General features: G+C 44.5%; 1 protein-coding gene across 6 annotated transcripts in view; it reads right to left on the bottom strand.

Annotated features, from left to right (window-relative positions):
• UBE2H (ubiquitin-conjugating enzyme E2H) overlaps positions 1–13720 on the bottom strand; it is a 119423-nt gene extending 105703 nt beyond the window's left edge. For 3 of the 6 annotated variants that reach the window (XM_011995871.1, XM_011995873.1, XM_011995874.1), the window contains exon 1: positions 13234–13720. In XM_011995871.1, coding sequence (XP_011851261.1) covers positions 13234–13286 — 53 coding nt within the window. In that variant the 5' untranslated portion in view covers positions 13287–13720. Of the gene's footprint in view, positions 1–9694; positions 9839–12015; positions 12066–13233 lie in introns of those variants that run through there. The other 3 variants (XM_011995870.1, XM_011995876.1, XM_011995875.1) reach the window with 3 other exon arrangements.
• Positions 13721–14301: the final 581 nt, after the last annotated feature.

Genomic DNA, 14301 nt, shown 5'->3' with positions numbered 1-14301 from the left:
GCCAGGCTGGTCTTGAACTCCTGACCTCAGATGATCCATCTGCCTTGGCCTCCCAAAGAGCTGCAATTACAGGCGAGAGCCACCACGCCCTGCCTCTAGTTTGAATTAATGATCTGATCAAGTACAATTTATAGCTGTAAGAACCAAAGGCCATATAAAAGTGACTGTTTTTGTTTTTTTATTTTTAGAGACAGGGTCTCACTATAGCGCTCAGGTGGGAGAATGCAGTGGCTATTCGGAGACGCAATCATTGTACACTACAGCCTTGGACTCAAGCAATCCTCCTGCTTCAGCCATCCCAGTAGCTGGGACTACAGGAGTGAGCCACTGCAACTAGCGAAAGTGAGCATTTGTTACCCAGTTTCTTTTGGAATAAAATTAAAAGAGTTACGCAGTTCCAAGCTTTGCTGCCAAGGAGAATCACTAATTTATTTACAGGTTTAGATTCAAAGAACAGCAAAAGGGTAGTAAACATCCAGCAGTAAGACCATGAAAACATTATATCCAACTATATTACACTTGGGTGATCTCTTATTGATATGACTCTAACCAATCAACCTTCTACATACAAATGCTGCGACGGAAATGCCCAACCAAATTTTGAATTTTTAAATTAATCAACTTTCCAGAAACTGTCTATACAATATAATCATCAAATTAAAAAGCAAAATCCAGGCCGGGCACGGTGGCTCAGGCCTGTAATCCCAGCCCTTTGGGAGGCCAAGGCGGGTGGATCACGAGGTCAGGAGTTTGAGACTAGTCTGGCCAACATGGTGAAACCTCGTCTCTACTAAAGATACAAAAAATTAGCCAGGCATGGTGGCGTGTGCCTGCAATCCCAGCTACTTGGGAGGCTGAGGCAGGAGAATCGCTTGAACCCGGGAGGCGGAGACTGCAGTGAGCTGAAATCAAGCCACTGCTTTCCAGCCTGGGTGACAAAGTAACACTCCGCCTCAAAAAAAAAACAGAAAAAAAAAGAAAGAAAGAAAGAAAGAAAGAAAAGCAAAATCCAGATCACCAAAGTTATACTGGCACCCTTTGGACAAAACAACTAAATTTACTTTTTGCTAGGCTAAGTGGCAGCACAACTGCTTCTGAGGTAACACGAACCAGGCATGTACTCCGTATCTAGTTTTCTATTTATATTATCTCAAGTAAGATTTTATAATCCAAAATGCCTTGAAAAGTGTACATGATAAAAACTTGACATATGAAAAAAAATTTGCCTAATATTAAAAAGAAAATGCATAATTCACAACATTAACAACATGATTTTGTATGTAGGGAGTATCTCCTACCTTCACACAGAATGCTTCCCTAAAAATGGTTTAAAAGTTAGAAACCAGGAGATTGAATCAAAGACAAAGATTCCATTCCCAATTAATTGATATCCTAAATATGGACCCTTCAAGTGCTACCACTGACAGACCCACCAACCATGCCTGTCTTCCAGAGAATGACAAAGTCTTCCAGAGAATGGCAAAGTCCAGCCAAACCTCTCCCTCCACAAGGGCTACCTAGTCCTCCCTGACTTCTCTGCAGGAACAGGTCAGAAGATCAGCAGCAACTATTCACACTGCCTACCTAACATCCTAGATACCTACAAAGCAGGGAGAGGCAAAAAGGATCCTTCTTCCCACATAAGCATATGGCTGCCATGTGGGGCTTCCCTGGGCCCTTGAGGATTTGGGTTCTACTGGGCATGGGCAGATACCCCCACGAGCACCAGCCTATAAACAACCAGACACCTTCCCCAAGCATCTGGTGAGGTACACAGAAGAAATTACAATAACCATAGTACCTGGGCCCCCAAAAACTTAATTCTTCTCAAATGTGATACCCAGTTGAGAACCACTAATGCAACAACAGCCTCTCAACAGACTACTGTGTTTTCAAAAGTTCCTACAATGCACTTGAATTACACTTCGGCAATTAGAAAATAACAAACTGGAATCTTTTTTTTTTTTTTCTTTTTGAGACGGAGTCACACTCTGTTGCCCAGGCTGAAGTACAACGGCACAATCTCAGCTCACTGCAACCTCTGCCTCCCAGGTTCAAGCAATTCTCCTGCCTCAGTCTCCTGAGCAGCTGGGATTACAGCGCCCACCACCACGCCCAGCTAATTTTTTGTATTTTAGTAGAGACAGGGTTTCACGTTGCCCAGGCTGGTCTCGAACTCCTGAGCTCAAGCAATCAGCCCGCCTCAGCCTCCCAAAGTGCTAGGATTACAGGCATGAGCCACTGCGCCTGGCCAATACACTGGAATTTATATGCTCAGGGCACCATCCCTGTGTCTGAATACCAAAACAGTCTACTCACCAAACATACTATCATTGCTCCAAACTAAAAACAGGTACAAGCCAGATCATATCTTTGTTAGCCAAACTAAAAGTTCCAGCTGTCAGTAATACTAATTTTTTTGAGACAGGGTCTCACTCTGTTGTCCAGGCTGGAGTGCAGTGGCATAATCATGGCCCACTGCACCCTCAGTCTCCTGAGCTCAAGCACTCCTCCCAAAGTGGTGAGATTACAGGCATGGGCCACTGAATCCAGATTTAATTTTTTTTTTTTTTTAGCAACACACATGTAAACATCCATAAGATAAATTGTTTATAATTTATCAGAAAGAATGTAATAACAACTATTACAAATCAATATCTAATTTTATTATGGCAGTGTCCAATAACCTATCAAATAACTCTTAAGATGCCAAAAAAAATTTTAAACACCATTTCATTAAAAATTAACTTAAGGCCAGGCGCAGTGGCTCACAACTGTAATCCTTGCACTTTGGGAGGCCCAAGGCAGCCAGATTGCCTGAGCCCAGGAGTTGGAGACCAGCCTGGCCAACATGGCACGACCCCATCTCTACGAAAAATATAAAAATAAGCCAGGTGTGGTGACACATGCCTATAGTCCCAGCTACTCGGGAGGTTGAAGCAGGAGGATTGAGTTCAGAATCCGAAAGTTCGAGGCTGCAGTGAGCTGTGATCACACCACTGCACTCCAGCATAGGTGACAATGTGAGACCCTGTCTCAAAAAAATAAATAAATAAATCTTCAAAAAACTCCAGGTTGGGCGTGGTGGCTCACGCCTATAATCCCAACGCTTTGGGAGGCCGAGACGGGGGGATCACCTCTCTATTAAAAATAAAAAATTAGCCAGGCGTGGTGGCACATGCATGTAATCCCAGCTACTCAGGAGGCTGAGGCAGGAGAATCACTTGAACCTGGGAGGCAGAGGTTGCAGTGAGTCGAGATCATGCCATTGCACTCCAGCCTGGGTAACAAGAGTGAAACTCCGTCTCACACACACACACACACATTCCAGGAAAGCATGATATCAAAGGATACCCTAAGTCTTACAGTCTGTTTCCCCTTCTGTCACTGAGTTGCTGCTATTAGTTCATTTCATGTAAGTTTATTCCATGTGAAAATTGAAGATATTATTCAGACTTTAACAGAGTGCTCCAGAAATATTTATCAACTGCTGTAAACTTCACTAGAAATGCTAAAGAAATGTTTAAAAAAAAAATCTTATCAATACTTTACAAAGAGAAGAATACCATCAACGAAAAGTGTGCTAGAGTCCTACAAGCAAATATAAAAATGAAATAGTTGTTTGTGACTATGATCCTGAAGTGTAATATGGTTTTTGTTTTTTTGAGATGGAGTCTTGCTCTGTCCCCCGGGCTGGAGTGCAGTTGCACAATCTCGGGTCACTGCAACCTCCGCCTCCCAGGTTCAAGCAATCGTCCTGCCTCAGCCTCCCGAGTATCTGGGATTACAGGTGTGTACCACCACACCCAGCTAGTTTTTGTATTTTTGCTAGAAATGGGGTTTCGCCATGTTGGCCAGGTTGGTCTTGAACTCTTGACAGGTGATCTGCCCACCTCAGCCTCCCAAGGTGCAAGGATTACAGGCCTGAGCCACCACACTGGGTCAGATTCCTAAAGTGTAATTACAAAGGGCCACAAAACATTTTTTTTTGAGACGGCCTTGTCCTGTCACCCAGGCTACAGTGTAGTGGCATGATCTCAACTCACCACAACCTCTGCCTCCTGGGCTCAAGCGATCCTTCTGCCTCAGCTCCCAGAGTAGCTGGGATTACAGGTGCATATCACCATACCTGGTTAATTTTTTATCTTTTTTGGTAGAAATAGGCTTTTGCCATGTTGCTCAGGCTAACAAAAATATTTCACAATAAAAATTTAATTCACTAATTTCAAATGGGGGTGGTGAGAGAAGAGCAGCTACCAAATAAGCTGTGACCAAATTCAGCTGGAAATCAATGCTTTAGGCTAGGCGCCGGGAGGCAGAAGTTGCAGTGAGTTGAAATCGCACCACTGCACTCTAGTCTAGCCTGGGCAACAGAGCCAGACTCCATAAAAAAAAAAACAAAAAACCCAGATTGGCCAGGTGTCGTGTTTCACACCTGTAATCCCAGCACTTTGGGAGGCAGAGGCAGGTGGATTATCTGAGGTCAAGAGTTCAAGACCAACCTGGCCAACATGGCAAAACCCTGTCTCTAATGAAAAATATAAAAATTAGCCGGGTGTGGTAGCAGGCCCCTGTAATCCCAGCTACTCAGGAGGCTGAGGCAGGAGAATTGCTGGAACTCAGGAGGCAGAGGTTGCAGAGAGCCGAGATCGTGTCACTGCACTCTAGTCTGGGCAATAGAGCGAGACTGACTCTGTCTTTAAAAATAAAAAAAGTTAGATAAAGTGTTTAAATCATTATTCAAGTGAAAGGTATCACAATCATTGTGGTAAGATAAAATCCGTTTTATTGATTAAAAAATTAACAAAATTCATATACTATAAAATAAGGTTAATAATTTTTAAAAAATCAGTGCTTTAAGAGCATGTAATTTAACATGATTCCTTAAAAATACACAAGTGAGGCCAGGCACTGTGGCTCACGCCTGTAATCCCAGAAGTTTGGGAGGCTGAGGCGGGTGGATCACGAGGTTAGAAGATGGAGACCATCCTGGCTAACATGGTGAAACTCCATCACTACTAAAAAAAAATACAAAAAATTAGCCGGGCTTGGTGGCAGGTGCCTGTAGTCCCAGCTACTCGTGAGGCTGAGGCAAGAGAATGGCGTGAACCCAGGAGGCGGAGCTTGCAGTGAGCCGAGATCGCGCCACTGCACTCCAGCCTGGGTGACAGAACAAGACTCCGTCACAAAAAAAAAAAAAACCAAAAAACACTCAAGTGAAACAACAGTTGTCACAATTTTATTGGGGTTGAAATATGGATCATCATCAGTAAACATTCAACTCAAACTACCTGTTAAACATGGCTAGGCACAGCAGCGTACATCTGTAATCCCAGCACTTTGGGAGGCTGAGGCCAGAGGATCACTTAAGCCCAGGAATTTGAGACCAGCCTGGCCAACAGTAAGACCTCCTCTCTACAAGAAAAATAAACTAGCCAGGCAAGTGGCCAACGCTGCAGTGAGCTGAGATCACACCATGAAATCCTGGGCAATAGAGTGAAATCCTATCTCAAAACACACACGCACACGTGCACACACACACACACACGCAAACCCTACCACATGATCTATCTAGCTTAGCCAAGAGAAAAAAAAAGCGTATGTCCACACAATGTTCATAGCAACTTTACTTGCAATAGCCCGAAACTGGAAATAACCCAAATGCCACCAAGCATAAGAGGTGAATGCATAAACAAATTGTGGTATATCCATATAATAGAATACTACTCAGCAATTAAAAAAAAAATGAACATGGGTGAATCTCAGAATGAGTGAAAGAACCCACACAAAAAGAGTACGTACTAAATGATTCCACTTATATATACAATTCTAGAAAATGTAAAATAATCTACAGCGACAGAAATGAGATCAGTGGTTGGAGGGGAAGGAGGGAAAGATTACAAAGGGCACAAGAAACTTTGGGGGAAGATGACTATGTCTACTATCTTGATAAGGATAAGCTTCATGGGTGATACATAACATTAAAACTTATCAAACATATCACTTTAAATATGTACAGTTAACTGTATGTCAATTATACCTCAATAAACAAAAGGAAAAAGAATCCAAGATGCCAAAACTAATTCTACAGCTCCTGTTAGTCAGATGTATCCGCTCATAAATACATTTAACCTACCGACTTGCAGTATGCACTCTGAGAATACAAAAGTATGCCTAAATTGAGGATCACCATTAGCAGAAAAAACATCAAAGTTTAAACAAAGAGGAAATTAGAATTCATCTTTAATCACTATGCCAGGCTATTTCAGTGCCAAAACGATACCAACTAAAACACAACACAACAAAACAAGAGCCTGCTGAGTGTAGGGCTCTGAGATTTTTAATTAAATATTTTAATTCAAATGTTTACCTTCTTTGATCTAGAATTCCATTTCGTGAAAACAGAAATAACCCAAAGAAAAGCCTATGCACAAAGATGTTAATTTCAATCTTATTCATCAGAGAAAAATGGCAAAGAATTATATAGATGGCACAGTCATGGGATGGCATATTACATGAGCTATTCTTTTTTTTTTTTTGAGATGGAGTTTTGCTCTTGTTGCCCAGGCTGGAGTGCAATGGCACGATCTCATCTCACCGCAGCCTCTGCCTTCCAGGTTCAAACGAATTGATTCTCCTGCCTCAACCTCCCCAGTAGCTGGGATTAGAGGCATGTGCCACCACGCCCGACTAATTTTGTATTTTTTAGTAAACACGGGGTTTCTCCATGTTAGTCAGGCTAGTCTCAAATTCCCGACCTCAGGTGATCTGCCCGCCTCAGCCTCCCAAAGTGCTGGAAGTACAGGCATGAGCTACTGTGCCCAGACTAGTCATTATTTTTTTTTTTTGAGACCGAGTCTCGCTCTGTGGCCCAGGCTGGAGTGCAGTGGCGTGATGTAGGCTCACTGTAAGCTCTACCTCCCACCTTCACTCCATTCTCCTGCCTCAGCCTCCCGAGTAGCTGGGACTACAGGTGCCTACGATACCATGCCGGGCTAATTTTTTTTTTTTTTTTTTTGTATTTTTAATAGAAATGGGGTTTCACTATGTTAGCCAGGATGGTCTCCATCTCCTGACCTTGTGATCTGCCTGCCTCAGCCTCCCAAAGTGCTGGGATTACAGGCGTAAGCCACCGCACCCGGCCTCTAGTCATTATCTTTAACTGGGAAAAACAATTGCAAAAATATTAAGCAAAAACAGGGCAGACGCATACAGTACGATCAACAGGTTGAAAACAATATATCCCGGGGAGAATAAAAGACATAGGAAAAAAGCCATAAGGTTAACATTTAAGGTCAGTAGTTCTTAAACAGTGGTCCTGGACCAGGAGCATCATCTGGGAACTTCTTAGACCCCACCCTAGACCCAATGAATTAGAAAACTCCAGGAGTGGGATGCAGTAAGCTGTTTTAACAAACTCTCCAGGTGATTATTAAAGTTTGAGAACTACTGTTTAAAGGGTAGGATTACAGGTGACTAGATTTCCTTCTTGTAACCTATGTTTTCCTCAATTATCTTTTTACTTTTGAAATCCAACTAAGTTCTTTTAAGTATTTTACTAACAGGTACACTCTGTAGGTCTACAGGTAAAAAGTTGTTACATTGCAAACATTACAATGTAATGTAAGGTCTGGATTACATGCCTAAAAATCCAATGATTCTTGGAACCATCAAATCTGTTAAGGCTGAAAAGAACACCAAATTTTAAATATATCTATAAAATGCAGGTCAACGGGCTAAGAAAATTGCACCACTAAAAAAACCAACAAATCTAGGTTGTTCTAACACACATACACAAATACAGGAGGGACTTTTATGGGTCACATCTGCAAAATACTTTTTTTCCCAAAAAGCTGAATTTTTATGCTTGTGTGTAATTTACTAGAACTGCACTGCAGGAATCAGGTTCTGAAGCTGTGAATGCTTACTCATGTAGGTTCCTGCCTAACCAAAATAAGTATCAGTATGTTATATTTGTCACCAAAATCTAGGCAGGGAAGACAAATTCAGAACACTGCGAGTTGCCAAATCTTTAACTTTTAGCTTGAAGACCATAAAGCTGTGCCAACTTACATCTCATCATCTCGCTAAAACAGAGGCCACAGGAAATAAAGAGGCAAACCACAGGTTCCCAATTGACACTGGAACTAGTTAAAAGATTACGGAATTGTCTACACTCTGAACACAAATTAAAGAATAACAAAGACTACTAACTTAGGGATAGAATAACTACTGATTAACAGCAAAATACCAAAGTTAAGTCAATGACAAATGGCTACATATTTTAATATTTTAGTTTTGTAATTTTTTAAACAGGTGTACAGATCCCCATATACATCCTAACACACAAAATTCACTTTTTCATCTTTCTATTCCTTGAAAAGTCCACTCTAAGAGTAAATGCAAGTTACTCAAAAAGGCACTACACACACCAATGACCTAACCACAGCCTGTCCTCTCTAACTAAAAAAAGTTTTAACTAATTGCATAAGCACCATGACCACCCATGCTGAATTTTTCACTACTAAACTCCCAGCACCATGCTGGCACAAAGCAGGTACCCCAACATATGAGGATTTTTCTTTTCTTTTTTTTTTTTTTTTTGAGATAAGAGTCTTGTTCTATTGTCCAGGTTGGAGTGCAGTGGTGCAATTTCGGCTCACCACCACCTCTGCCTCCCGGGTTCAAGAGATTCTCGTGACTCAGCCTCCCAAGGAGCTGGGACTACAAGTCCGCACCATCACGCCTAGCTGATTTTTTATATTTTTGGTACAAGTACATACAGCTTTTCGCCGTGTTGGCCAGGCTTGTCTTGAACTCCTGACCTTAGGTGATCTACCTGCCTTGGCCTCCCAAAGTGCTGGGATTGCAGGCATGAGCCACCGTGCCAGCTTTTTTTTTTAATTGAGAGAGTCTTGCTCTGTTGTCCAGGCATGAGTGCAGTGTCATGATCTTAGCTCACTGGACCCTCAAACTCCTACACTTAAGATGATCCTCCTGCCTCAGCCTCCCAAAATGCTGGGATTACAGGTGTGAGCCATCACACTCAGCAACATCTGAGGTTTTGAATTTGTTACAGAAAGCCTCTGAAACCCTAAAGCAGACACCAGCAATTCTGTAAAATTAACTCAGGCTGCTAATGGATTTAGTGTAAGACGCTGTCCCTTTCTATCACTCTTGATGCTTTAAGGGAAGCTGACATTTCTGCCATACTTTGGAATCCCTGTAAATGAGTCAGTTAAGTGCATTTAAAGTGGCATGCCCTGGGCCAGGTGCACTGGGCTCACACCTGTAATTCCAGCACTCTGGAAGGCCAAGGCAGGAGTAAGATTTGAGGCCAGAAGTTGGGAGGCCAGCCTGGCAACCTAGTCAGACCTCGGTCTCTACAAAATTAAAAATAAATAAAGGGGTGTTTCCTACTTTATTATTGTACTCCCTCTGAAAAGAATCATTGAAAACTCTTGGTATTATAAGTTACAAAATTGTACATATGGTATATGCCAGTCCCCATTATTATCTGATCTACTTTTCTGATTTAGCCTTAATTTTTCTAAACGTTTCTTGTACTCTAACAGGTCAGGTTTTCCTCTCCTCTTTTTACCCCTCGAAAACACACTTGTTCCTGTAACACCACTCAGAGGACCTCCCCAGCCCCCACCTCTTTTGTATATAAACACACTCTCTTGTCACACACTCCATCAGCTGTTTGGTAGCTCCTCCCCTCCTCCTTTTCCGGGTAGTAACAGGGCGGCCAATGAGCGCTGAGGAGCGGTGCCTGCGGCCTTTTGCCTGCATACGCTTTTCCAAAACAAGCAGCTCTAGCCTTCAGCAGGGGCCACTGGTTCACAGATGAAAGGATCACCAGGGCTGTGCAACAGGGTGAGACGAGTAACCCCCACCAACAAGGAAACCCGTGTAATCTGAGCTGTTTGTTCCTCCACCAGGGAGAACTTAAACCGATATTCCTTTAGGGCAAATCACGCTTTAAGGTCACCAGAGCCCCAGCTCTCAGACAATCTAAATAATCAGCTGGTTGGAGGTGGAAACCTCAAAGGTTGCCAGGCTCTGGGCAGCACAGATCACCAACCTACCTGACTTTGCAAACAAATGGCTGCACTATTCGAGACCATTCCATAGGATCTGGGCTAACTGCAAGGTTTTTTTATTGGGACACATTCCTAAAGGATCCAAAAGTCATGTAAATCAGTTTCTAGGCTCCTGGGGAGGTTTGCACAACCCTGAGCAAAGGATCAGAAGAGAAACAATGAATGAGTCAGAGTTTCAGAACATAATCACCCAGCAGATTATTAAGTGCATTGGTGCAAAACACTCACTCCCTGCATAACTTGGGAGTCAGCTCTCCTCCTACCAACCCGTCACAAAAGAAATATCACTGACTCCAAACAACAACCAGAGACAGTGTCTCCAAAAGAACCAAGCGAGGTGGTGGAAGGCAGCGGCCAATTAGTTACACATCCTCTTCTCTCCCTACCCCCACACTGCTACTTTTCTACTATATAGGTTCCCTGCTAGGCTGTAAATTGTGGTGGTATAATTACGCTAGGAGACATCCAAAAATGGGCTGAAACAGGAGACTGCAAGGAAACCAGCTATCACTCCCCACACCAAAGAAATCATCAAGGGACACTGGGGGGCAAGAAGTGCATTCCTTCAGACCTTTTCTTCCTACTTCCTCTCCACCATCTTTCTCAACCCCCAGCCTTTTCACACAATTGTACTCATTTTAGTAGAGAGGGTTGGGGAATTTTTCCTTAAATTTTCTGCTAAATATACCTTACTCAAAAATTGTTGGCTCCATTTGGGCCTACTGATCTGTGAATTCAACAGAGAAAGGAGGACACAAAATCTCTCACCTACACAACACACACAAAAGGAAATCCGAAACATTTTAACTTCCAAACTCCGTTATACCAGAAAATAAACACGAAACAAAGATAACCTCTGGCTTTTAAATCTTAAAACTGTTATCCTCCTATCTCAGATCTACAATTTTAAAGCGCCTCTGCTTTCTTTTGTCAGAAAGGAAGGAAGGTGGGGAAAGAACAGAAGGCCAATGCATCTTTGCCTTTCTTCATCTTCTACTAAAAATAAGCTATGAAATAAGCCACTTAGGGGGAGAAAAAAAAAGACACCCTGCTGTTCTTTGTCTGTTTTCCTCTCCCTCTCCACCCCCCACACCCCGACTCCTAAATGCGGTAATCATTCTAGATGCCACAACTACTAAATGAACAAAAGGCACTGTATGGAAAAGGCATCAGGTCAAGTTAGGCCCCCCTCTTTATCCTCAATCTTTTAAAAATATGTCTATGTACATAATTTGAGACTCTGACAATGATCACAAACAGCTGGAATTCTATCTCCCCACTCCATCCCAATTAAACATTAGGTAGAAATTCGCATTAGGTGTGACAGTAACTCTCAATTCAAGATAAAAATAAATCAGATTCTGCCACCATGTCATTTCCTAGTTTCTAAACAAAAATAAAACCTGAAACTGCTTTGTCTAAAATGTACACACAGTCAGTTACAAGTTTTCCTGCAGCCTTATGAAAAGCCAACATTACTGGTATCATTCACACATTTACAAAACAATCACAGCCACAAACAGCTCATAAAGAGTTGATTTCACTTGTGCCTGAACATATATTAGGTACGCTATACTTTATTAGTTGCTCCGCTCTAATCTCCCACCCCCAAAAAATTCTAAACTCCAAACCACAAACTTAGAAGTCTATCTACTGCTCCTAATTTCTAGCCAAGTTTTCCCTGAGCAAGGAGAAAAACACCTTATTTCTGAAAAGATTATTTTTTTAAAAATATCTTGCCCAGACAACTTCCCTCCCATCCCCCATTGCCAAACCATATGCAAAAACTACTTTTTTAAAACTTCAGCAAATTCCCTAACTGAATTTTTTGACAATAATCACTGACCTCTACAAAGAAGTAAAACAATCAAAAACAGCAACAAGTAAAAGGAAGAAAAAAGGAATTCACCTGAAGAATTTAGCCAAACAACTTGAGTTATATAAACAAAACCCTGCAACAGGGGGAAACGGTGGGGGGATGGGGAGAAGGGAGAGAAACAGGAGACAGGACTTTTAAACCGTGTTCCACACTACCACCCCCTAAGCCCCCACTTTCCCCCCTCCCCAAGGACTAGCTGTTCAGAACTCTGGGCTACCCCCACCCTCTAAATTACCCTTCAAAAAACAAATTCTCCATTTGTCACAGGAACCTTCGCGAATTTCTCTAGCTGGTCCTTAAATAATCAGTCTGGACTTCAACCAAAACCACTGCCTGAAGAGCTCTTATCAGTTATGGCTTTCCCACTGCAGCCTCCAGAGTGCACAAAGTTGGGGGGAGGGGGCAGAAAATAAAGGGTGTCACTTGGCGACATCAGGGCAAGTATTCCCCCAAGAAGCTGACCCTCACAGAGGAAGTTTTGCCCAAGTGGCCAGTCCAGGGACTATTTTGTCCAGGAGCTCCTCTTTCCCCGGCTGTCATACCCACAACATGGAGGGTGGCTTGCTGGAGGGCCCAAGGGTCTTCATCACATACAACTATGGGTGGGACGGGCTTTGTCAGTGGAAAGGAAAACAGTAGGGTTCTCCCGGGGACCAGAAAGCTTAACAGGAGGGACTGACTGAAAACACACAGAGCTCTTTCTTAGAAGAGGGGGCCCTGAGCAGGCGACTCTCTTCCTAATATAGAAAGGAATTAGGGATAAAAGAGGTCGCTTGAATGACCCCAGTTCAAGCAGCATTGTGGTTGGAGGAAATGGGGGCATCTCAAGGAAGGGAGAAAGGCTTCCCTCTCGGGAATTTCTGCCTTGAGTCCCTCAATCCAGAGCGAGCACACAGGAGAGAGAAACCCTGAAGATGGGCTCGGTGGTAGAGAGTGAGGCGACTGGTCCTGCAAAAAGAAATAAGGCCGTCAGGGAGTCCAAACGTCGCGAAGGAAAGTCACGGGCTGTGGGGATACAGGAAGAGCGAGCAGCAACGCGTATTTCGGGGTGCTGCGGGAAAAAGGCGAGCTGAAAAGGCTCTCGGCCCCTGGGAGGTGCCAAGGAGCCGCCGTAGGCACTGGGGGAGGAGGGGAGTCTCGGACAGTGGCCTGGAGTGCCCCAGGGCCTTTGCAGTGGTTTCGGGGGTGCCCTGGGCATCCCCACACCGCCCCCCACACACATCCCGAATTCCCCTCCACGAAGGATACAGCTTGACCACGTCTGTGTCCATCCGCCTCTTGCCCGGACTGGGAGATGACATGGTGTCGCCGCCGCCTCCCCGCCGCCGCCTCTCTCCCTTCCTCGGCCCGTCTGTCACGGGCCCCGGGCCCCGGCTCTGAGGAGCCCGCGGCCGCGCCGGCTCCTCGGTGGAGGTGGCAACACCCCCGCGGTCCCGGCGGTCCCGTCAGCCGCCGCCGCCGCCCCCCGCACGGGGGAACACCGGGCACTGTCCGGCCGGGTGGGGGTGGGGACCCCGCGGCGCCCGGCTCGGGCAGCCCCTCTCTGGCTGTGGTTCCGCCGCGGCCCGGCCCCGGCGCTCCTCTGCGCCGCGCGACGCTCCCTCCTGCCTGCTCTGGCTCGCTCGCCTGTTTCCCACTCACCCTCTGACCGGCTCCTAGCAGCCTCCACTACAAGCGGACGACTCCTGCTCAGTCGGCCTCCCTACCCCAGCCTCGCTCTGGGCGCCGTGACGTCACAGTGGTGACGTCATCGGAGGGGGCGGGCCTGGACGCCGAGATGGGTGGGGCGCCGCTGCGGCGTGGGCTTTCCCGGTGCATTCTGGGAGTTGTAGTTCCTCTTTCTCCGGCTGTCTCACACCCTCTCTCCCCTCCCCCAACTTCCCCACCTACTTCATCGCTCAACTGCCAGTGTCGTTATCATCATCGTAAACGATAATAGTAAATAATGGCAATATTATTAAATGCGTGGATTTTAGGTTAACGAACCTCCACACACACTCTGTTTAACAAGCTGTTAATTTCTTTGATTTGGAGGAGGCCAAGGTAGCAATTACTCAGGCACCAAAATCTGGAAATTCCCACACCAGCAGTTTCCTTGCACTCCGCTCCCTCCTTGGCTGGAGAGAATTTGTTTCCAAGGATTGTAGACCACAGCAAGGCTTCTTCAGGCTTGAATACCAGGGTTCATCACAATCCACGTGTCTACGGGCACTATTTCAAAGATTAGAGTTTACACAGCAAGGTGGTAAGGTCAGAAATAATTTAGTACTACTATCCTTATTCTACAGAGCATGAGGCAACTTCGCAAAGTGTGTG

The sequence above is a fragment of the Mandrillus leucophaeus genome, unplaced genomic scaffold (assembly GCF_000951045.1).
Source record: "Mandrillus leucophaeus isolate KB7577 unplaced genomic scaffold, Mleu.le_1.0 Scaffold5, whole genome shotgun sequence".
Taxonomy (NCBI): domain Eukaryota; kingdom Metazoa; phylum Chordata; class Mammalia; order Primates; family Cercopithecidae; genus Mandrillus; species Mandrillus leucophaeus.
Note: the sequence above shows the minus strand (reverse complement) of the source record. Positions and strands in the feature narration are given on the sequence as shown.